General features: G+C 46.4%; 2 protein-coding genes across 5 annotated transcripts; one reads left to right on the forward strand and one right to left on the reverse strand.

Annotated features, from left to right (window-relative positions):
- The first annotated feature begins 133 nt into the window (after positions 1-133).
- On the forward strand, positions 134-12126 carry LOC103053507 (uncharacterized). 3 transcript variants are annotated; one of them, XM_025176836.2, is made up of 4 exons: positions 134-226; positions 2277-3132; positions 3938-4043; positions 5708-12126. In XM_025176836.2, the coding sequence occupies exons 2-4, from the start codon at positions 2437-2439 to the stop codon at positions 6883-6885; spliced, it is 1980 nt and encodes a 659-aa protein (XP_025032604.1). In that variant the 5' UTR covers positions 134-226; positions 2277-2436; the 3' UTR covers positions 6886-12126. The 3 variants fall into 3 exon arrangements, with proteins under 3 accessions (XP_025032604.1, XP_007444148.1, XP_087985665.1); XM_007444086.3 differs by having other exon boundaries at positions 162-273; XM_088129539.1 differs by lacking the exon at positions 134-226 and having other exon boundaries at positions 299-3132.
- Positions 12127-12209: 83 nt separating this feature from the next.
- Positions 12210-24548, reverse strand: LOC103053743 (uncharacterized). 2 transcript variants are annotated; one of them, XM_088129572.1, is made up of 4 exons: positions 24453-24548; positions 20932-21797; positions 20188-20317; positions 12210-17782 (listed from the first exon to the last, which is right to left on the reverse strand). In XM_088129572.1, the coding sequence occupies exons 2-4, from the start codon at positions 21646-21648 to the stop codon at positions 16353-16355; spliced, it is 2277 nt and encodes a 758-aa protein (XP_087985698.1). In that variant the 5' UTR covers positions 21649-21797; positions 24453-24548; the 3' UTR covers positions 12210-16352. The 2 variants fall into 2 exon arrangements, with proteins under 2 accessions (XP_087985698.1, XP_087985699.1); XM_088129573.1 differs by having other exon boundaries at positions 20932-21793; positions 24453-24532.
- Between the last annotated feature and the right edge of the window lie 84 nt (positions 24549-24632).

The raw sequence follows: 24632 nt of genomic DNA on the forward strand, positions 1-24632 counted from the left end.
GCCAAACAGAGAAGGATCAGAAAGAGCGAAGCGGCGGAGGGCTAGACGGGACGCCTCGTCTGTCGCCCTTTTTTTTTTTGAATTGCAAAAGGATGTGAACTTCGAAATCCTCTTCCTAGCCTGGCTCCTCCCCCGGAAATGGGCTTTTTGAAAATTCCCAGGGATGGGAGTGGGGGGAGAGTCGCATCTGCCTCCCAGCAGGGTTGCTCCCGCTTGTATTTTTACGGTAAGGTTGCAAAGAGGCGGGAGGAAGGAGAAGCGGGAGCGGCGCGGGTGAGTAGAGAGCCGGGAGCGCGGGGCTGAGGCGGGATTGCTTTTCCAGTGCGACGCAGAGGAATTTGGAAATGCTAAAAAGAGGCAGGCAAAGTTTATTATTCATCGTACGAACACGTGATTATCAGTATTAGTATTATTATTTTCACGTATAGCCCTTTTCTTCAAGAGCTCAAGGTGGCACAAATAGAAGTCCCCCTTTTAACCCCCCAACAACAACAACCCTGTGAGGTAGGGCAGGGAGAGAGAGTATCCTGCCTCAGTTGTCCTCTTGGGAGAAAGTTGATCTCTTCCTTCCTTCCCAGGCGAGGAAAGTGGGTGGCTTGGTTTGTTACAATATTGCTGGCTGTGTATGTTATCCAGTGTTGTCATGTACGCTTGCATTCTTAATTTATTGTTTTAATTGTTGATTATTTTATCCCCGCCCCCTCTGAGGGGTTTTTAAACATGGGAAGTGGAATACAAATATCCTAAATAAAAAGTAAAACCCAAACAGCCCTTTCAAAGGTTGTTGTCTTCAATCTGGCTCCTTTCAGGTGTTCTGGACTACAGTTCCCATAATTCCTGCATGCTAGTGTCCAGCCGCATTCAGTGGAATTGAGTTGGGGAAAGAGATTCCTAAGGTGAACTGAGGGAGAAAGTTTGGGTGCTGTGTGAACCTAGCCAATGGCAGTTTATTCAATAAACCATGATGAAACAAGGGTTAGTACAATGTGTGAACCCAGTCCAAAAGAAAAACCAGATCCTTGTTACTCACTGATTGGGGCTTGGCATGCTGGAAAGCAAATGGCCAGAGACAGAATTCAAACTTTGCCACTCCAATAATAATAGTAATTATTTATTAAACTTGTATGCTACCTGACTCAATGAATCTGGGTGGCTCACAACAATGAAACAAATAAATTACAATAAAATCAATCAAGCATTAAAAATGTATATCTGGGAATTGCAGGAGGGAAAGGGGTGTGTGCATTACAACCCCATTGTGTTTGCAAATATATGATCTGCGTCATTTGCATGATGATGTCATGGTGCACGTAGCATCATGTTGACATCAGGGCTTCTGCTGGACGCTCACTTAAGCATATGGACGTTGCTTGGTAGTAATAAAAGTTAGAAATGATCACCTGCAATGAACAAAAGCAGGCACAACCCCAATCTTGCCATCAAAGATTGGACTCTGTCCAAAAAGTGACATGGAACCATTTAATCCACGAGTAAGCAAGGCGCACGCTGTGGATGGTAACATGCCCTGGATTCCTCCTCTCAACCCTTCAAGATAGGCCAGGTCAGGGAACAGCTGCCACAAGGAATACTGGAACTCTACTTCATAGATTTAAGCTATAATAATGACATGATGGTGTTTCTCCTTTCTCCCCTCCTACACCAAAGAGAGTCAAGGTGGGGCAATCTTGACTTTCTTTCTCATGCGTTCCTGTTTTCCCGGGCTAAGCTCATGTTTTACTAAGAGATGCTCTGCATATCTTCTCCAAGGTCACCTCTCTGTTTCTCTTCACCTCCTTTGCACTTTACCTGGCTCTCTGCTCATACGCAATGTTTTTTTAAAATTTAGAATCTTAGTAAAAAATATTAAATGGAAACCTGATATATAGCAGAGCCAAGAGCTGTTCGCTCTTCCATAGGCTCCATGGTCCATTCAGAAGAGAAAATAAAATGGTGGGTGGCTTTGTTTAGAAATGTGCTCATCCACCAAGAATATGTAGGGAATATCCTGGAAAGAGGAGTAAACTCACACTTTTGCCTTCTCCTTTTGTGATTGGCCATGCCTAGCACAGCAGAAGAAGTGACCTGGGCCACTTTTCTGCAAGCGCCCCTGACTGGCTCCAAAAATGCCCATCATCTCCCAAAGAGACCTGATTTAACCCCAATATTTTTTTTCAGTTCTGCTCTGTTTGCAAAGAAATGAGGCATTTTTAAAAACAACAACCCCAAGCCCCTAGCTCTCACTGTGGCTGATTTGCAAATTCTTTTTGTGTCTTCAGCTTTACTTCTGTGACCACCCAACAATGAGTTGGAGATCGTAACCTGAGAACTCACCCCTGTTGCCCTTCCAGCACCATTGCAACGGTTCGGATCTTCGGGACAGATTCTGGAATATCGGGCTGGGTGGTGCTTTTGCCAGGAGACCCTCCGAGAAGGAAAATGGAGGAGCGGGGCCCCAGGGATTGCCCGCCGGGAGCAAAGAAAGACCCTTGTGGGGGGGAATCCCTGCCCCGGAGGACGGGAAGAGAGGTCAAGCAGGAACCAGACGAGGGATCCCTTCAGCAGTGGGAAGTTCAATGGCGGGAGTTCCTGAAGACAGTGGAGACCCCATGCCCGGGGGGCTCTAAACCACCCACAGATCCGTGGGAAAACAGTTTGGCCTTCCTGGGCTCCTTTGAGCAAGTGGCTGAGGCCTGTCAGTGGCCTGAGGAGGAGTGGGTGGCCCGACTCCGGCCAGCATTGAGCGGAGAGGCCGAGCAGGCCTTCCTGAACCTGGAAGGGTGCAGCAAGGGGGATTATGGGAAAGTGAAGGCCGCCATTTTGCGAGGGGATGCCCAGCGGAGGGAGGAGCAGCGCCAGCGTTTCCGGCGCTTCCGTTACCAGGAAGCTGAGGGACCAAGAGGGGCTTACTGCAGACTCCAGGAACATTGCCAGCGGTGGCTAAAGGTGGACGTGTGTACCAAAGAGCAGATCCTGGAGCTGCTGATCCTGGAGCAGTTCCTGGCCATCCTGCCTGCGGAGATGCAGCGCTGGGTCCGGGAGTGCAGCCCAGAGACCTGCTCCCAGGCGGTGGTCTTGGTTGAGGACTTCCTTGGGAAGCAGGAAGAGCTCTGCATGCAGGAAAACCACACAGGGGTATTTCAATATGTCCTTTCTATGGGGTGCGGGGAACGTCGACGAGAGGGTTGTTCTGGAGCAGAGATCCTTGCCCAACCCATTTTTAATTACCCCACCCTGGTCTGTTGATCATCCATGCAAATACAGGTAGTCCTCGCTTACCAACGGTAATTGGGACCAAGAACTCTGTTGCTAAGGGATGCAGTTGTAAGGTGTGATGTCACGTGATCATGCTGACTTATGACGGCAGTTGTGGCAGTCCCAGTTGTCGTGAGGAGAATCCCACACAGTCACCATGTCCTGCATTCACGAGATTGCCATTTGTGACTTCCTGCCAGGTTCCCCGTTGTCTTCGCTCATGGGAAACCTTCAGGGAAGGTTGCAAACGGTGAATACGTGACCGTGGGACGCTGCGACGTCATAATTGCGATCCAGTTGCCAAGCACCCAAATCATGATCACATGACGGTGGGAATGCTGTGACGACTGCAATTATGAGGACCCGTCAAAAGTCCCCCTTGTTCAGCACCGTCGTAACACTGAACAATTGCTGAATGAGTAGATGTTAAGTTAGGACTACTGTGGTCTCTGCATTTCACGATCCTTTGGTATCCCTCCAGAGCAGTCAGCTTTGGGCCTCTAAATGTGCACCCCAGTGTCCTGACTTGGTGGCCTCATTGGTCAAACGGCTCTGGAGGCCACACCCAACGTTTGTATCCCTGAAGGTTGAAAACTCTATTCTTGGAGTTTGCTGCCCATTTTCTATCCTCACTGTCGAGTGACCAAGGGGCTGATAGAGGGGGAATGCAATCTTTCCTTTACAGGCAGGAACAATCTCCAGAATTAGCCAGGCTGCATCTGATGCTGAGTGGAAGGTGCTGTATGTAGAGACCAAACAGGAGGACAATGACATCAACGCTGACCTCTTAGGTAAGAAGACAGGCTCTATTTTTCCCTATGGCCAAGTGGACAGTCCTTCCAGGATTTTGCGAGTTTAACTGATTGCCCCAAATTCCCAAAAGTTAACTGATCAGAATCTGTCTACCCCCGAACAGATGCTGTAGACTAGGGCTCCTGTTATCCCCAGCCAGCATGGGTGGGCTGGCTATGGGGGGAATTGCGATGCAACAGTTTTAGAAGAGACCAGGATGGGAAAGACTTGATTTAAATTAATGGTTGGTTTGGGGATGCTGAGTCTTTGTGGATTAATTTGTTATGTTGCTATTTAAATTTGTCAAGGTTTTTTGTTTAATTTATAAACAAAACATGAACACAACATACAAAGTAGAAATAAAATACACAGGAATATATTAAAAACGCACACAATTTGGGACTGTATATAAGAGATGCAACATTTTTAAACATCCCTATTCAATATTTCTTCCTAGGAAGACATTTGTATGGATGAAGGTAGTACATCAGGAATTCCTTTCTTAGTTTGTAGGATTATTTTTTCAGCTCATAAAAATATTTTCAGTTTTATTGCCCTGTTCATAGATTTTGTATGCCCCTGGGTTGCCTTGGGGGAAAGAAAGAACATTGTGGTATTTTTCAAAAGACAAATCAACCAGGATCTTCATTCCTTTGAGTTATATGCTGGATGAGATGCACAGACTGCAGTCAAATAAAATGGAAGGTTGCTGTAATTCACTGTTTTTCAAACATGGCGACTTTAAGATGTGTGGACTTCAACTCCCAGAATTCCCCAGCCAGCCATGCTTATCTGGGGGATTCTGGGGATTGAAGTCCACACATCTTAAAGTTGCCAAGTTTGAAAAATGCTGGTATCATTGCTGTAATTGGTCTAGGTTAGCTTGACAAATATAAATGGAATTTCGTAGCTCAAGTTAGTGAATGGAAACCTTAGATATCAAAATGCCTGGGCATCAAAGTTTCTTTGGAGTTTGTTGAGTTCTCTTGTCCTTCTTGTCCTAGAAGATATATTAAGCTTAAATAAATAAATAAGGGGGAAGCTTGCTGGAAACCAAAATGCCAGCATCATACCTTCTTAGAAAATGAAAATTCTGGCCAGGGCTCCAGCCAGGAGGCTACTTTCTCAGGCAAGAGAGAAAGCTGAGGAGGCAGCATCCAGGAGAGGCTAGAAGAGAAATCAGGGAGAAATGTTAATATGTTCTGGTAAGTTGGTGTTTTGAGATGGGCCTTGCCCATCATCTTGTAATCCCTTGTTGATACAGTCCTTCTAGGAGAACTTCCTCAACGTGGTTCCAGATTTTCAAATGAGCCCCCTGGTATAAGAAGACTATCTGCCTAACTGAAAATAAATGGGCATTTCTCAGCTCATCTGTTCTCTCATTATTTTTTTGCCTTCTAGAAAGGATAAAAACTGCACTGAGGGAATGTTAAAATCCTACTAATTTAGCATCCTGGTGCTTCCCAGATGTTTGGGCCACAGCTGCTGCAGTCCCTTTGATCCTCTTGGTTGGGATGACCGCCCAGAGTTGCTGGGAGTCCGGCGGCATATAAATTCAATTAATATTACTACTAATAATTTAATTTGGAGCCCCAAAGATCTGGAAGATGCTCCTTCTGAATGGTTTAGTTTGTGCTCTAACTTCCAATCTTAATTCCAACAGGATCTGAATGGAAAAATGAGACTGCGGGGAAACCATGTGGGAATTTCTCTGGCGGAACTGATCAGGAACCCTTTGAAGAGAAAGCGTGGAGTCGAGTTCAGCCAGCAAACCGAGAAAGAAACCCACAAGAAGGATGGACAGATAACTCGCTTCCTTGTCCGGTCGGAGATTTCCAACGAATCTTGCTCCAGCAGAAAAACCAGGAAGAAAAGGAAAGGGACGAGTGTCTCAGTGATCACTGGGAAATGTCTACTGAGATTGAATCCCAGAAAAGTATGTTTGGGAAGAACATTGGAGACGCGGAAACGCCTGCTGGAGGGGAGAGTTCATATACGTACCTGGAGGATAGAGGGAAGTTTGTTGGGGCTTTGGCTGCTCCATTGTATCAGGCCGTCCAGGCTGACGAAGGACAACATAAACCCTCTGATTTCAGCAAAAGCTTTTATGGTCCATCCAACCTGTTGAAACACCCAAGATTCCAGAAAGGGGAGAAGTTGTATAAATGCCTGGAATGCGGGAAGTGCTTTGGCCGCAGCGCCCACCTGACCTCCCATCAGATCATCCATACCGGAGAAAAACCGTATCAGTGTTTGGAGTGCGGGAAGAGCTTTGTTCAGAGCGCCCACCTCACCTCGCATCAGATCATTCACACGGGGGAGAAGCCGTACCAGTGCTTGGAGTGCGGGAAGAGTTTCAACAAGAGCACCAACTTTCTGAGGCATCAGAAGATCCACAAGGGGGAGAAGCCGCACCAGTGCCCGGATTGCAGCAAGAGTTTTGCCGACAAACCGAGCCTCATTCAGCACCAAAGGGTTCACACGGGGGAGAAGCCCTACAAGTGTTCCGAGTGCGGCAAGAGCTTCAGTCACAGGGGCAGCCTCAGTGCACATCAGCGAATGCACACGGGGGAGAAGCCCTACATGTGCACGGACTGCGGGAAGAGCTTCCGGGATCAATCGAGCCTTATTAGACATAAGAGAACCCACACCGGGGAGAAGCCTTACACCTGCTCTGAGTGTGGGAAAAGCTTTAGCCAGAGCACCAACCTGACTTTGCATCAGAGGATCCACACGGACGGGAAGCTTCCAGCAGATTCTCCCCAAATGTTTAACACGGGGGTGGCCATGCTCGTCTTTTCACCAAATCCCGCAAACAGTTTAGTGGCGCTGGAAGGCTGACGTGCTCCTTCTGGTGCATCAGAAGTCTTTGCATTTGCATTTCCGTTCTTAGATGCCTACGCTGAAGTCAACCGATCCATGACTTTTCTTTCCGAGCACCACCTCTCTGAAGCTTGGAAGGTCATTAAAAGGTGCAAAATCTTTCCAGTGTTCCCCGTACGTATTCCCTTGGGAATCCCTCGCTGAGAGTTTTGCCTTTTGTTGGCAATGTTAATGGTCCGGTTTCAGGGGTGGGGGGCAGGGAGCAGTTTCAATAGCTAAACTGGATTTTGATTGTTGTGTGTAAATACTGGGTATGAGAGATAATAAATTTATAAAATCCATTTGGAGTATGGGAATGAGACTCCGGTTGAAGGATCTTGCAAAATCCACAGGCAGAGTATCCAGGGGAGACGGAGAAAAAAAAATGTTCCAGGGTGGAGTGTCTGTCCAAGGTTCTAGCCTGCTGTGCTCCTTCCTAGGAGACTCCATTCCATCTGTCAACCTGATTTTCTGATTTTTTTTCCTCCAGGAGTCAGAATGACAGCTATGATATACTGAGCTACAAATTAACCAGGCTTAACATGATTCTTGTTGGTAGAAACCTTTCAGTGCCTTTCCATTTTTCCTGCAAGGCTGGAATGCTGGGGCCTTCTGGACCATGTTAAAGGGCAGCTCCTGATAACCACAGCCCATCTGGCCAGTGGTGAGGGGTTGCTGGGCATTGTAGTCCAGCAAATCTGTCTTTCTAAAGCCAGCTCAGGTGACTTTGAAATGTTCCTCCTTTGAAATGGGACGGCTTGTGTCTGCCAACGATCGAAGAAGCCATCCCAGATGGGACATGTAGCTAAGGATGTCTTCGAAAATGGGGAGGAAGCGTTATAATTTTAATTTTGGCAAGAAGTAAGAAGAACATATAGCCCCATAGCCCACTATTGCAATCCTCCTGCATTGTTTTAGACCTGCCTGTTGCTCTTCAAAAGTGTGGTTCTCAAGTGGTGGCTGGGAATGCTAGGAGTTGTAGTCCCACATCTGGAGGACACCAGATTGAGAAAGATCTCTTTAGGCGCCGAGTTATGATACATTCTCACCTACAGCACTCTTCCAGGTACATTGACTGGCTCCCCAAAATCACTACTGGGTTATCTGCCTGTGTAGATCCATCTTTATTCATATTCATATATTATTATGGTTGGTCGCACAATCAGCCAGATGTTCAGACTGGATTTGGCATTTTTCTCCACCTATCAAGTCCTTCCCAAGGACCTGGGATAGGCAGATGTTTAATAACATCACATTAAAGCCATGATTTCTTTACCCATGATTTGCAGACAAAGTCACCACTGGCTGGGCTTGCACAACACACTAATCCAAGCACGTTGTGTTTTAACACTTAAATGCAGAAGCTGGGTTAACCCAAATGCCCTATTTGTCTTTCATGCTCTGCCCAAAGAAATTGCTGTATTATGCCATAGGGCGGTGGCTCGGTTCACACCTGGGATCAGGGCAGAAACCCTCAGAGTTCTCCCTCATTTTTTAAAAAAGTGGTTGAAGCTTTTCCTAGGGAGCCACTGGTTTCAAGGGGTAAAATCAGTAGACCTGTGCTTCCTAGAGCAGAGGTGTTGAGAGGTTCCGCTGTCACACGAAATGAGGTTCCTTTTCCAGTTGGGTTCCAGTTTTCAATTGTTCTTTGCAACCTCAGAGACAAACTAGGGAGAAAATTGTTGTTTTTGCCAAGGGGGGGTCAGAAGCAGAATGGGCACCCCCCCTCCTTTGCCCTCTCCTATGATCCAAAGAGTATCCAGAACCAGAAAATCTATCTGCGTGATCATTAGGAGTCAACAGCAACTTGATGGCCCGTAATCAGTGTGTGCTTGTGTATTGCAAAGCCAGTTGCAGTAGTGGGAGGGGGTTGTGTCTCTGCCTCCTCCTTGTGATCATCCCAGCAGGGCTGGTCTGAACGTTCTTCTGTAAACCCAAATGGTGAGCCAGAAATGTGTGTGGAGGTTTGATTCATTGACACGTCATTGAATGTGGTCAGAATTTGATTTGATATTGAGAAGGGGCTTCTGCAGGAATGAAAGCCAACCACAGTGAAATCGCACACAAAACCAAATGGCTAGAGCTGTGACTCTGGAATGGGGACAGATGACCGAAACCAGACTCTGTGAACGCGATGCAGGGAACAGAGGAAGGAAATGGACACCGTTGTTTATAGAACTAAATGATACTATCTAGCAGTGTTCCTCAACCGTGGCAACTTCAAGCTGTGTGGACTTCAACTCCCAGAATTCCCCAGCCAGCCATGCTTTGGCAGAAACGCAGCGGTCTCTGGAGTTGTGCACGCCAATAAAAGCTACTTTGTTCCCTCTATCGCCATTCACTTTGGTTCTTAATTTCAGTGGGCATTTTTGCAGAACCCTTGGTACCTACTTTTTTGCCAAACTTGTGCAAACTCTGCTCCGGAGATGGGAGTGTTGAAGTAAACAGTCGAATTGTCGGATATGGTATAAAGGAGTGTTTGATGTTTCTAGGAAACCTGTTCTGGTCCTCTTCCAGTTGTTGAGTTTATTTGGACTTTACGCTTGGGGTCCGCAGCCCTGCGTCCCCAGTGTGGCAGCTGGAAGTGACAAAGTGCCCACCAATGTCTTCGCTGCCTGCTAAATCCTTTCTCTATTTTTTTCTATTTTTTTTAAGAATTGGAAGCTAGCACATTGCAAAGCAAACGATCAGCTGCAGACTGTTTCAAACCATTCCTCTGGACCCAGGAAGACCCCACAGGACTTCTCAATCAGCTGGTGGGCAACTGGTGCCCCATTTGCTTCTGATCATGGTCTGTTCTGGAATTGGCCACCCCCAGTATGGCAAATTATTTTGAGAAAGGGCTCTCGATATTTCAATTTCCACTCTGATCCAAAAAGATTGGGGACCTTTGCGTAAGCATTGGTCTGCATCTGTTTTAAAGTAAATAGTTTAAAAAATTGAGCTGGGCTGTCCTAACAAGGTAATGCCTACATAGTTGGGGTTTTTTTCCAGTTGAGTTGAAGGTGTGAACCCAGCTACTGTGGCTTAACATGTGTTAACCAGACTTTAATGTCATGTTCAGCAAACTTGGATTAAAAATCCTGGCAAATGCAACTTCAGAGCGCAGCCTTCTCCATCAGTCGAAGAAATCTACAAGCTAGGATGACAAAATCAGACTTTGCCAGATTCTGTCTGCTCTGAGAAGCGTCTGTTAGCTTTCCCTCTAAGTATTTTTAAAGTCGGTAACATCCTAGCCATGTAAAGGATTCTGTGTCACCTTCAAGCTTCCCTACTTTAGCATTCATGTTATAGCAACATGTAATTTACTTAACCATGTTTTTTTGAGGAAGTCTTGTTTGATTGCTTCCCAAAATGCCTTAATCATTGTTTATACACCACACTGACGCAGCTCACACCTTTTGCTACTAAGCCAAAAGCAAATTACCTTAAAGCCCACTGTGGAAGTGTGAACCCAACTAGCCTGGCACATTGCAATTTAGCCTCTAACCAAGTTAACTTAATATTTAAAAGAGCACCTCTACCCATAACATCTCCATAGTTCAGTCAAACTCCACCCTCAATCTTGCTGCCCCCCACTTCCAGCACATACTTCTTTTGCACTGCGCATATGCATCAACACGCAGCATTCCAAAAAACCTGACTGGAGATTCCCTCAGCTGAAATTCCAGTCCTGTCCAATGTCATGCACCATCTGATAAACCTCTCCTCCCATTGCCATGCACAATACTCCATGCACGGCAACTGGGCATTGTCTTCACTGCCAAACTGGCCATGGATTGAACTTTTTACAAAAGTTCTTTGTAACTATCAACCAGTTGGTGGTTTGACTGGGTGGTCGCTAGGAGGCAACAAAACTTTTTTTTTTTTTTTTTAACGTCTCCCAGCTGCCATGCAGTGGTGGTTCAGTTCTACACAACCCAGAGGCAGCTGTTGAGCTGCAATTTGAAAAAGGGATATTGCTGGGAGAATTGGTGTGAACTCCCTTGGAGGTAACTTGTGGGAAGTGAGGGAGCACAGGAAAAGGGATCCCTCCCCACACAGGCTATTAAACCTAAGTCCTTTCAATTAACACTTTCAGTTATATGCATTAAGGCAAGACAGGCTAGTCAATTTCAGAGCTCACTTCCTAATCCCCAAACCATGTGCCACGATGCCTTGGAGCACTGCAAACTCATAGGAGTGTTGCAGGATATTTAAAATATTTGCAACATTCATTTGTGATGTTGTATCTTTGCAACACTAAGGGTGCCATGAATCAAGACAGTTTGGGAACCTCTGGGCCCATCTTTAATAAAAACAGCTGCAGAAGCCGGGGTTCTGGCCTTCCTCCCAGCCGGAGAGCATTATTGAACAGGCACTGGGCCTGGGGACAGTCCCTCAGCAGACCTGCTAAACCAAATAAGGCCAAACAGATTGGCCCCTTGGCTGCACCATCTTAATTCTCTTCCTCCATAAGCTGCAGACTGTCCAGATGGGATGTCTTGAGCTGGAATAAGAGGGAAAACATCACTTCTAGAGCACAGCACCTGAAAGTATTTTTGGGCCGCCACAGCTGCCGGCTGATACGAGGTTAGTGCTGGCATGAGGACATGTCCTTTAAAAACAGAAGGGCAGCTTTGTGCCAGGCACAGATGCTGCATGGATGAGGCAAATGGCTGTGCTTCAATTTCTCTTTCTGTTGCATCTTGAACTCCAAGGTGACGGACGGGTCACTCTCTCCCCATGTTCCATCGGCTTTCTCTTCTTCAACCAGCACTTCCCTCTTGGTGAGGATCCGATCTAGAAGAATCAACAATCCTCTTCGTTCCTTCTTCTGCCTTTTGGGCAATGAACCAGTCAACAAGACCATGTGGGACTTCTGGGGAGAGAAGACGGATTCCCCAAGGGTAATCCACAGTGAGAGCCAAAATGGCTGTGCGGGCTAGCGAAAGCAATGAGATGACCATCAGAGCTTTAATACTGATAACTGGACATACAGTTCTCAGGCCCGCTTAAAAACTGTCTTCCAACTTCTCTAGTCACAAAACAGCCACCATGGGGCAGGCGTCCCATCTTAAAACCCCTACTGAGGGGCAAACTAGCTCTATCATCATCTAGGGTACCCCAAAATAAATAAGCCTTCTGGAGACTTGCTTTGTTTTGCAATTTACCAAACAAAATCCTTTTAAAATAAAAATCTTTGCTAAAGGGGGCCCACAATGGCCCCAAGGCAGTGTTCCTCAACCTTGGCAACTTCAAGCTGTGTGGACTTCAACTCCCAGAATTCCTCAGCCAGCCATGTTGAAGTCCACCCAGCTTGAAGTTGCCAAGGTTGAGGAACACTGCCTTAAGGGACATGGGACTGATTTCTTGAGCAACACGAAATAGATTTCTGGTTGACTTAAAAACGGGGAAGGCGGACAAGGAAAAAACCCCAACGGCTGTTCCCTGAAATACAGAAACGTATAATCGAGCAGCCATCAAACCGTTTGGGTTACTCAGCTCATATCTTGGGAATCCCGGTTGGTTTTGGAAAACCATAGGAACAGAACTGATAGGAGTCAAGGCAGATGTCAGACTGCCACATTTTGATGGACGTCCCATAATTTTAAAGTGCACATGATCCCCCACAATGAAATCTTCCCGTATTTTCTTTTCTTTCTTCCATCTGACTGATCCCTGATCCCCAACTCCAGCGGACAAATCATATACAGTGGTACCTCGCGATACGAACTTAATCCGTTCTGTGACTCTGGACATATCCCGAGTTGGTTGTAACCCGAAATGTTCGTTAGTAGAGGCGGTCATATCCCGAGGTACCACTGTATTTGACGTGATTTTTTTCTCAGGAGAAAAGAACAAAACCAGAAACACGTTCCACAAATTAAAAGGCTGTATGTCAAAAACCACAGGCGCCGTAAAGTAGATGGGACTGCAAATGACATTTTTATTTTAGAGACCTCTTAACTGGCAAAGCCAGGCCCCTCCCTTTTAACATGGCAGGCTACCGCTTCCAAAATTAGGAGTAGCTTTCAAGATGGAAATGGAAAAAGTAGAAATGGCCCCGACCAGCTGGAAGAAATCAAATTGGACTTCCAAACTGCACATGGAATGTAATTTATTTTACTTTTAAACCATGCCTCTAGAACAGTGTTTCTCAACCTTGGCAGCTTCAAGACATGTGGACTTCAACTCCCAGAATTCCCCAGCCAGCATGGCTGGCTGGGGAATTCTGGGAGTTGAAGTCCACACGTCTTCAAGCTGCCTAGGTTGAGAAACACCGCTCTAGAAACTATAAGGATTTTATTCTTAACCAAAACTCTCCTCCTCATCTGTTTTTTTTTAAAAATACCTAAAATTTGCTTCTTGGCCTGAATATTTAAAATGTACTTCGTTATTTTTACCAAAACACTAAGAACTGATTGGAATCAGAACTGTTCAGTGGAAAAACTCTGGAGGCTAGCTTTGCACTGTGCTGCATCATGATTTGTTGATTACACTGTCATTGACCCAACCCCTGTTCTGGCTCAACGTGATGTGCGACTCCCATCAGAGAAAAGCAGAAGACCAGCTTCTGCAACTGTGTATGCCAACACACCAAGCTTACAATGGAAGGAAAACCCATGCTGTGAACTGCCAATTATTTTAATGGCATGCCAGCTGCTATTCTTTCTTTGAATTGATTCTCTGACTGCACCCTTGTGGCCACCATCTTGACTTTTTTGACCATTAACTAGACCATGGATTGGGCAGTGTTGGGTTTCAGGGTTTAGTTGGTCTAGAGAACAGATTTTCTAACATTTTGATGGCAACTATGGCTGGCATCTTCAGAGACAAGGTGATCTCCTCCACAGACAACTGAGCAGGGAGTAACTGGGCTCCTGTTTTTATAGCCAGGGGTCTTGACTGCTGATTGGTCTTAAGCAAGCTGGTTTCCAATTGGTGCAGGTCAGTGAGGGCCAATCAGAGACCAGCCCTCACCAACCTGCACCGATCAGAAGCCAGCTCAGCTAAAGACCAATCAGCAGCCAGGATACCTGGCTATAAAGACAAGAGCCCAATCAGTCCCTACTCAGTTGCTTGTGAGGACATCTTGCCTCTGAGGATGCCAGCTGGGATTGCTGGTGAAACATTGGAAATTTGTTCTGTAGATCATGGTCACTGAACCCCAACATTGCTCAAAGGATACCAGCTGTGAAAGCCTATACCAGTAAACCATGGATCATTGTACAATATAACACCACAGAAGCTAGGTTGCAACTGGGGTGTCTGTAGGATATGGTTCAAAAAATCAAGATGGTGCCTCAACAGTGCAATCAAAGGCAACATCTTGCCTTTTTTTCACATCCTGTGGACACCCCTGTTTGCAACAGTGGCTTAGCGTGTGAGGGCTAGAAGGATCAAGGTGGAATGGAAAGTCCTAAGACCAGACGGCTCCCTTACAGTAATGATGCTGATATGTCAATTGCTCTACCCCGCCTGCAGAGAGAGAAACCACCTTCAGACACACTGAGACTGCTATGTATACTTGTATCTACGGCATGAGGCTTATCATTGGCAACTGCTGCTTTTCTGCTATATTACAACTTTCCTAGTATCTGCAGTAACATGATTTTATCAAGAGCTGGTCCTGGAATTCAAGAATTTGGTTCAAGAATTAGCCTGCATGAAGCCTGATTTTTAGTAAGATATGTGAACGGGGATGCCTGGTTTCTCACTCAGGCCTGGCCCATCCAAAGAGTCATCAAGCAACAGCAGCCAGAATAGGGAAATTGTCCAGGCATTGGCTAAACAAGTTATGATGATTATTTTCCTCATCTGCAAGGCTGACTTTTGGTTTGTTCAACAAACTGGCAAAAACAATCCACAGTTGAGTGTGATGTGGGAACCCAATCTGTGATCACTGTTTCACATCACACTAAGCCAAATTATGATGGGCCTGGCATGCTAGCCAGCACCCAGGACATGTCTGAAACTGCAATTAAGGCTATTTAATTTTATTTGCTTCTGCAGGTTATATGCTGTTCAATTCCAGGAAAAAAGTTCTGAGTGTCTTTCAGCTTAGTCTCCATGGCTTCCATGGAGAGACTCGACATTGGCACCCAACACACGTAGAAAATGGTTGCCACCATCATTGACTTTTTTGACCATACTCTGCAGACACTCCTCCTTGAACCTCGCTCCCACATATTGCCTGAATCTGGATGGAGGATCAAGTATGATCCTCGCTTTCCTTTCTGGCTTCCAAAATGAGGACCTGAATCACTTCTGCAGATTAGCATCCCCTAATAGGCCAACTGGGCCACTGTGATTCTGCAGCTGGGCTTTTCCAATCAATTAAAAAATAAACCAGGATGTGACAATCAGCCAAACACGAATCAGGGGAGGTCTGTAAATGGCTGCTTCCCAAGATTTGCAGAATTTTCTGGGAACCATACCACGGGGGAGTATCTCACATCATCTTCACATCACACTACAATTCACATTGTATGTGAATGCACTCAGTCATAGAATAGCCTCCGTCCCTGCAATGGGACACAGTCAAATTTAAGCAGAGCTTGAACCTTTGGGTCTGTGTTATGGAAACCATCTCTTTGTTAGCAGAAAACCATCTTTTGAAATACCCCCAAAGCTTCTCACACTTCCTCTTTCTCCTTTTCCCTTGAGAACCGGAACCATACATAGGCCTGTAAGCAAGTCAGATCGCTCTTTCTAAATTTTCTAAAATCAGAGCCCCTAATTTTTCTGGGAGGGGGGAATAGCGGAGTGGTGGCAAAATCCCTCTCCCGAAATAATTCTGTAATTAAATCTAGAAATTTAGATATTAAGTCTAAGATTATGAATCTGTGTACACCCACTCCTTTTAACATTTCTCTGCTTGGAGAATGCGGTGGTCCTTGAGATCAAACATTAGCTTGTGTGTTATTTTGCTTCCTGTGAGGTAGAATCCCCTTTGAGCAGTAGAATTCCCTCATCTAGTTCTTATAAACTCTCCAGGAACTAAAAAGTGAACCAATCAGATCTCAGTTCAAAAAAAATGGGAGTCCTTCTTTGTAAACCTTTCCATTCTATTCCCCACCGGGCAGAGATTCTCTCTTTCTGGAAAAATAAAACATAAAGCCTGCAATGCAGATCCAGGATGGATTCTGAAGAGAAGGTGTGACCATCTACCCATCTGATCTACTCTCCAGGCACCAAACCATTAGCAACTATTAACTGCCTCCCCACCTCCCACAGTTTGGTCTGGACGGATTGGTGAACACACAATCCCTGCCGGTTTGTTGTAACATCAGTGTTCTGCTCTGAACAGAAGAAAAGGGAACGCTTTGCTATTGCACAATTGTTGAAAATACGCCCCTTCTAGAAAAGAGGAGGAGCTGCCAGTGAAATACCGAAGGACCAACATCTCCTTCAGAACAGGGAGATCCCACTGATTATCCACAGAGGTCCATCTGAGGAGGATCTCAGGAATTCGCTTCAGCGTGGATTCGCTGATGACTAATGAGGTTTGAGCTCTGAGTAAAGCTTTTCCCACAGTCCAGACACCGGTATGGCTTCTCTCCTGTGTGCGTCCGCTCATGTGCCACCAGACTGGAACTGCCGCGGAAACTCTTCCCGCAGACTGAGCACTGGAAAGGTTTCTCCCCCGTATGGATTCTCTGGTGAGTAATGAGGTGGGATTTATAACTGAAGCTTCTCTCGCACACCATGCACTGGAATGGCTTCTCCCCCGTGTGAATCCTCCGGTGCGCACTCAGGCGTGAGCTGACACTAAAGCTTTTCCCACACTCCCCGCACTGGTACGGTTTTTCGCCCGTATGGATTCTTTCGTGGCTCACTACCTCGGAGCTGCGCAGAAAACTCTTCCCGCAGAACGAACAGCGATAGGGCTTCTCTCCCGTGTGTGCCCTCTCGTGGGCCAGAAGATCTGAGCTCTCGCTGAAAGTTTTCCCGCAGTCCAAACAGACAAAAGGTCTTTCGCCAGTGTGGCTCCTCTGATGCTTCCGGAGCCGAGAGCTGACGCTGAAGGTCTTCCCGCACTCGGAGCACTCGTATGGCTTTTCTCCCGTGTGGATTCTCTGGTGGCTGTTGAGGTATGAGCTCTGGCTGAAGCTTTTCCCACACTCTAAACACTTGTAGGGCTTTTCTCCCGTGTGGATCCGGTGATGGGTAATGAGGTTGGAGATATCGCTGAAACTTTTCTCACACACCGAGCACTGGTACGGCTTATCTCCCGTGTGGATTCTCTGGTGGCTAACGAGACCCGAATTGCGGCGGAAACTTTTGCTGCAGTACAAACATTTGTAGGGTTTCTCTCCCGTGTGGGTCCGCTCGTGAGCGATCAGCCCGGACTTCACGCTGAAACTCTTTGCGCAATGGGAACACTTGTAGGGCTTCTCTCCTGTATGGGTTCTCCGGTGGGCAATGAGACTGGAGCTGACACTGAAGCTTCGTCCGCACTCCGAACAGGTGTAAGGTTTCTCACCCGTGTGGGTTCTCTCGTGGACGATCAGGCGCGAACGAAGGCTGAAGCACTTTCCGCATACCAAACATTTGTGGATTTTCTCTCCGGCATGATCGGAACCCCGGCTGAAGGTTTCTTTGCATACGATGATCTTGACAGCTGCCTCATCATCTACGTTTTTCTTTTCTGTTGGGGTGACAGCGAGATTATTGTAATCTTCCACCAAAGAAATGGATTTCTGAACCCTCTTCCTTGGGAGTTTTTTCAAGGCCTTTTCTGGCTTCTGCTGACTTTCAGAGATGGCTCCTTGCTCATCTGAGATGGGAAAGACGTCTGCAGTGCCTCCCCCAGGGGTCTCACAGAGTAACTCAGATTCCTTCTTTGCCAGCTGCGGAATCCCAGCCTTGTTTTCCCTCATGCACAGATTGTCTAAAAGAAACCCCAAAGAATTGGACAAATATTATTATAAAATCCTTCTATTTTTGTTAAGGGGTACATTCTTTAAAATCAAACGGGCGAACGAAGAAAGCCACGACATGAATCAAGTCTGCAAGATCGTATATTAATTTAAACTCATTTTAAAGCCACTAGACATCCTTTCAGTTAATCAGCTTAATGACCTGGCAACGTTTCTGTCTGTTTCCACAGGTTCTGGGTAGCATCCAATCACCAGAAAAAGGATCCCAACCCCACCAAATTTACAACCATACATTCTGGCATTCCCCACCACCCAACATGAGCCAAGAACCAGAGCTGTGATCTGAGCGGGAATGGATGATTTCTGTGAACGGTGAGGGATTAATTCTGCTGGCAGGAGTACATTCCAGCTCCGTGCAGAGATGAGAGTGGTATGTCAAAGAGTGGAATGAAATTGAAACAAGGGCTGTTAAGTGTTAATGTCTAAGGAGAGTTGATGAAAAGGAAGTCCATTAATACTGGGAGAATGTTCTAAAATGGTAACGCTGAAGATCTAGATCAGTGTTTCTCAACCTTAGCAGCATTCAGATGCCGTCAAGATTGAGAAACTTCAACTCCTTGCTGGCTGGGGAATTCTGGGAGTTGAAGTCCACACATCTGAAAAGCTGCCAAGGTTGAGAAACATTGATGTAGATGGACTAACGGGCAAATATTTAAATATGGATGTGGTTTGCTTACAGCCTGGCTGTTGAACTCATTTAATGCATGGGTGAAGATGCCATGACATTGCAAAAACCACAAAGGGATTGGGAAGGGGGTTGGCAGAATTTTGATTAAAAGGGTGCGAGAGGTGACAAATTTGGAAAGTGCAGGGTGGCTTCATGCCAGACAGGGGGTGTGCAGGTTGCTGAAAAATGTATAAAGGTGATAAAGTGTATTGTACATTTGCTGATTTAGAGAATATGTATGCTAAAGTGAATAGGCTTGAAACATGACACGTTTTGGAGAACGGATGCTGAATGTGGTATATAGTGGAGGTAAAATGATCCATGAGAATAAATGGCATGCTTTGCAAACGGTTCAACATAGATCAGGATGGGTGATGCCCCCTTGGTTGTTTAATATATTTCTGGATAAATGTGTAAGGAATGGTGACAGTAGAGGTGTGTTGGTTGGGGATATGAATGAATGTGTTTGAAGATAATGCCACGAAGTCTCAGCCAACTCAAATGATTTGCAGCAAATATAAGACAGCTTGTATCATGCAACAAGGAATATGGATCTGAATGTTAATGTATCAAAGTCCAAGGCAGCTGTGTTTGAGAGAGAAAAGTGAGTGAATGATTGCAAGTTACACAGAAATGGCAGCCCCTGTCTTTTACTGGTCACTGACTTCATAGACTAACTGAATGACAGAAATGGCAGAAAACGAAAGCAAGCAAATGAGCTTGTCTACTTGGTAGAATGTTTATTAAAACAGAGAAATGGACGGAGAAATTTTAAGATATCAAATGCTGGTAGAAATATAGTGGCTAGTATGTGGCTTGTAGCAAGCGATGAATATTGATCAAAAGCAGCAAACACTGCAGAGTATAAAAAGTTGCTCTTGCCTACTCTGTTATATGAAAGTCAGAGTTGAGTATGGCAGGAGAATCATGGAAGGATGTTGAATGCAGCAAGAAATGGACTCCTTAAGAAAGAGATGACCAAGGCAGACTGAAGATTGAATGAGTGATGAATAAATGAATGAATGTGGACTGACTACAAAATGGGGGGAGCGTTACAAAAGAAAGACGCCAAGCTGGTGTAAACTAGTTTTAGCTCTGTCTGTTTCCTTTTTCTTATCTTCAATTCTTTGACTTGTTTAATAGATAGATAGACGGCACTTGATGTGCCATCAAGTCAATGCTGACTCCTAGCAACCACATCGCTTGATCAATCTTCTCCATGATGATCTATCCCTAAGCTGGTCTTTCAGGTCTTCCAACGGTGCCCCCTTCCCTACTATAACTAAGTCCAACCCCCTTGCTGCTGCTGTTCCTCTTCTCTTTCCTTCCACCCTTCCCACCATTATGGACTTCTGAATAGAGCAAGGTCTTCACGTAATGTATCCGAACTAGGATAATTTGAGCCTGGTTGTTTGAGCTCAAGTGAGAACTCTGGGTTGAATTCTTGGACTTACTATTTATTTTTCCTTGCCTGTGTTCTGAGCCCTTTGCTGACCCCCAGAGTTCATCTTTGATTGAACTGGACTATTTTTAATTTGGACAAGCTCTGCAGGATCCCCAGCCAAGGAAGGTATTCCCAACCTAGTTGAACTCAAGGGAATTTGAATGTGGGGGAATCTCCCATCAGAAGTTTTTGAGATGAACAGATGCGCTTCAAGGGACTTTGAATGTTAAGAATGGGGGCCTCACCTAAAGAAGTATCATCCAGAGGCTGCTCCTGCTTAATCTCCAAACACAGTTGACTCTGCTCAGTGTCTGACAAGGTTCGGTCACTGGCCTTTGGAGAGGTCGCCCCTGTCTCCTCAAATAACCCTGGCACCTGGAAAAGCAGGAAAAATCCCATTCAAGGGCTGAGCAGCAGTGCTGACCTGAGGAATACTACTAAGAGGATCACAGTTCTTACTGTCATTGTGATCTATTACAAATATTCTTTTTTCTGAACTGAAATATCATCTAGAGATACCCAGAAGATGGTTAGAAGAACAGAGGACAATTCTAATCAGTGCCTTGGATTCTCCCTTTATGACTACATAAGCAGTCGATTATTCTTTCTGTCAGACAGTTATTATAAGAACTGTAAAATGAGGTGCAGGAACTTGCTTTCTTCCTTTGCCCTCCTTATACCTCTTTCCTTGCATGTCATACCATTTAGATTGTAAACGACGGTCATTCAACAGATCTGCAAGATTTGTTCTTATTGACTAAAGATCCAGGTAAAAATGACTGAACAACTGTTAAAAACATCAGCATGTAGAAGTTGAGGCTAATCAATTCAATCGCAATAGATTTTGGGAGAGAAACAGTTCTGATTCAACACCCCCTTAATGAGGCATCCTACCCCAAACTGTTTCAAGCTTAGAATGTTTTAAGCTGGGAACATTTTGCACAAGTGTAACCCTGCAGAACAAATCTATTCCTCTGGAAATCTATTACCTGCTGAGCGGGTCTCTCAGCCTCTTGCTGGCTCAAGAGGAAATCTTCAGCCAGAGTCACCGCCTGGGCACAGGTCTCAGGGCAGCCATCTTTGACCCAGCTCTGGACCTCGGGAGGCAGGATGGCCAAGAATTGCTCCAGGATCAGCAGCTCCAGGATCTGCTCCTTGGTGTGCCTCTCCGGCTTCAGCCACCGGTGGCACAGGAACCAGAGTCGACTGCAGGCTTCCCGGGGCCCGTCAGCCTCTCGGTATAAGAACCGCCGGAAATGCTGTCGCTGGACTTCCGTACTGATCGCGTCAACCCGCAAGATGGCTGCCTTCACCTTCCCGTAGTCTCCAATCTCCTTGTTCTCAAATGCCTCTCCTTCTTCTTTGAGGCCTGGGATGAGCTGGGACATCCATTTTCCTGGGTGAGTGTTGACCGCCTTTTCGATGGAGGTCAGAAATAAATCATCCCAACGTTGGGGAGCTGGGAACGGAGCGTGCCCAGGTTTGGATGGAGAGGTTTCCTCCATCCCGGGGGCATCTTTCTCATGCAATGTTTTCTCTTCGTTTTTCACCAGGGCAACATGGTTACTCATCCCAGTTCCTTTGGAAACATCTCCAGAACTTGCCAGACTCTGTACTTCTGTTTCCTCCTCCTTCCGTTCCACTGGAAAATAAACCTGTTGATCCAAAGGGCTCGCCAAGTCTTCTTCTTCCTCCTTTGAGGCCATTTCAGCTCCCCAAGTCCAGAGTGACTTTGGTCCAGCTCTGCTTCCTCCCTTCACTTTCAATTCTTTGTCTCTTCTGACTTTCTGCCCCAATTTGGTTGATGTGAGAAAGGTCCAACCAGGTTCTGCTGGCAGCCACTCAAGAAACCTGCCTGCCACAAGGACATAAATGTCATTACATTTGATTATTGATCAAGAACTGCTGGGGTAGAACTACTATAGACTTCCCCAACCTGGGTATCCTCCAAATTTATGGATTTCAGTTCCCAGAATTCTCCAGGCAGCATGGCCATTGCAGAGAATTCTGGGAGTATGGACACTGGTCTCAGCCATGGCCATACTGACTAGACGCTAACACTGGATCCCAGAATTCTCCAGTCAGTGTGGCCACGGCTGAGAATTCTGGGAGTACAAACTTCAGTTCCCATATTCTCTAGTCAACATGGCCATTGCCAAGAATTCTGAGTATGAACTTTGGTTCCCAGGATTCTCCAGTCAGTGTGGCCATTGCTAAGAATTCTGGGAATACAGATTTTCTCTACTCAGCATGGTCACTGCTGAGAATCCTGATGGTTAAAGTTATGCCCAATTCAGAGAATGTGGAGTTAAGATGTCAAACCAAAGTTGGTTCCTCAGCCATGAAATTCACTGAGCAACCTTGGCCTAGTCACGGTATCTCTAAAATCCAACCCCCCAGGATTGTTGCGAGGAGGAGAAGCACAGGAGAACAGAAATCCATAAACGGTGGACATTGATTTATTTTATTCAACTTCTTATATTGTCAGCTACTGAAATCTCTTGGTGATTCTCAAAAAGAATATAAAACTAGAGTTAAAGATTTTCCACTGTTGCAAACAGAGTTAAAGCCACTTTTATTCAAACCAACATAACTATGAAACATGATGCGGTTTTGGACAAAGTTGATAAAGAAACTGGTCTCAACTCTGCAGGAAGACCTAGGAATCGACACTTTCAGTCTGCAGGAATACAGACCCTCAAGGAATGGGGAGAAGGGGGTTATATTGCAAACACCTAGCCCAGATATATCCCATTCAAGGTTTTAAAGGTGATGAGCAGCACCTTATATTTGGCCAGAAAAGAAATGGCCACTCCTGGCATGGTTTTCCATCCAGTTGTGATGGAGAGCATCGACTCCTTCTAGAGACTGAGTTGGTTGGTGACACCTATAGCAACTGAACCTTCCTGAGTAAATGTTAGGCATGGGAAATGCTTTAGATCAGTGTTTTTCAACCTTGGCCATTTGAAGATGCGTGGACTTCAATTCCCAGAATTCTCCAGCCAGCATGGCCATTGCAGAGAATTCTGGGAGTATGGACACTGGTCTCAGCCATGCTGGCTGGAGAATTTTGGGAGTTGAAGTCCACGCATCTTCAAGTTGCCAAGGTTGAAAAGCACTGCTTTAGATCAGAAAGCACCTTAATGCATCTGTTGGCACCTCCTTAACTTAAATGCATGTTTAATAGAACAGTAGGCTCTACTGAGCTAAAAATATATAATCCTGTCAAGATTCCTTCCTTGTCCAGGCATTGCAGTTCAGTCCCTGTATACGGAATTAATTTTTTTTATCCCAGTTTGCAATCCTAGTCTGTGGGGGGGGGAACCCACCATGAAACCCTATAACCAGACAGTGCTTTTATCAGGACTCGGCAAAACAGCACAAAAGAGAGGGCTGCCTTTGGAATTCTCCAGCTGCCTTCAAGATATTCCCAACTCAACCTACCTCACAGGGTTGTTGTGGCGAGGAAAAACTGAAGGAGGGAGAGTTACAAACACCCCCTCTGAACGCCGGGGCAAAAAGACAGGAGGTAAATCTAACGAAGACATAAAACGGGATGGCCAAGCAGAAAGAGAGTAGAAAAATTATGCTGGCTAATTCAAAGTTGGTCTTAGTTGGAGATGATTAGCTCAGTGCGTGTTGTATTTAGGGAGAAAGACCATGGTTACATGCCAGGCAACAGCTCTTCCAGTCCTGGACTATGTGCAAAAATAAGCCGACACTGCAGCATTTACATTAGTGCAGCTGGAGAGTAATGGTGGGTGAGGTCAATTAAGTCAAACCGGGTAGGTCAGGGTTTCTCAACCTTAGCGACTTGAAGATGTGTGGACTTCAACTCCCAGAATTCCCCAGCCAGCATGGCTGGCTGGGGAATTCTGGGAGTTGAAGTCCACACATCTTCAAGTCGCTAAGGTTGAGAAGCCCTGACCTAGTGATCAAGCCGAACCTTCAACAGGAAGATCTCTCTTCAGGCTGCAGAATCTCCTCTCCCTCTGAAAGTTGGGGAGGTCAACTGAGGATTTTTCAAAGGACATCAAAGCGACCCTCGTTGCATTGATCCCTTGGGGGAAAACCCCCAATCCCACAGAGGAGCCACATCCCAAAAGGTTTCCCCCAAACTCTTCCTCCGGCAAAACGCTGATACAAACAGCAGGGCTGTTTTCCTGCCTCGGGCTCTTCACAGCCCCCACTGCACTCCACAGCCCTCCCCCCTCTACCTGGGGAAACTGGGCGGGGGCACTCCGGCTGCAGCCTTCCACCCCTTGACCCGGGAGTAAGCCCCACCGAGGTCCACGGCGCTTCCTCCGGAGCAGAAGAGCCTTGCTGCAAAGTAGAGAAGCGGGAACCCCCCCCCGGCACAAATCCGAATTGCAACCGCGGTTTGGACGGAGATGCGCATCGCCAGGGAGGGCTGCGCTGCGCTGCGCTGCTTTCTCGGGATCCAGCGTGCGCTCTCCCCCCCACCGGCCTCCCTCCCACCGGCCTCCCTCCCTCTCCTGCTAAAACTCACCTCTGCAACGCGGCCGGCCCGAGTCTCGCACGGGACTGGCCCGGAAGGCAACCGCGGGGCCCCGCCGACCCCCCTCGCTCCCCCCGCTTCCCAACTCGCCTCTTCCCCCTCCCTCCAGCAACAGGAAGGAGCTGGGCCACCGCCGAGCCGCCTGGCAAGTTGCTGCCCGGCCCTTCTGGC

The sequence above is a fragment of the Python bivittatus genome, unplaced genomic scaffold (assembly GCF_059951505.1).
Source record: "Python bivittatus isolate LINGU-HERP-01145 unplaced genomic scaffold, Pbiv_v1 ctg000810_np1212, whole genome shotgun sequence".
In the NCBI taxonomy this organism is placed as follows: Eukaryota; Metazoa; Chordata; class Lepidosauria; order Squamata; family Pythonidae; genus Python; species Python bivittatus.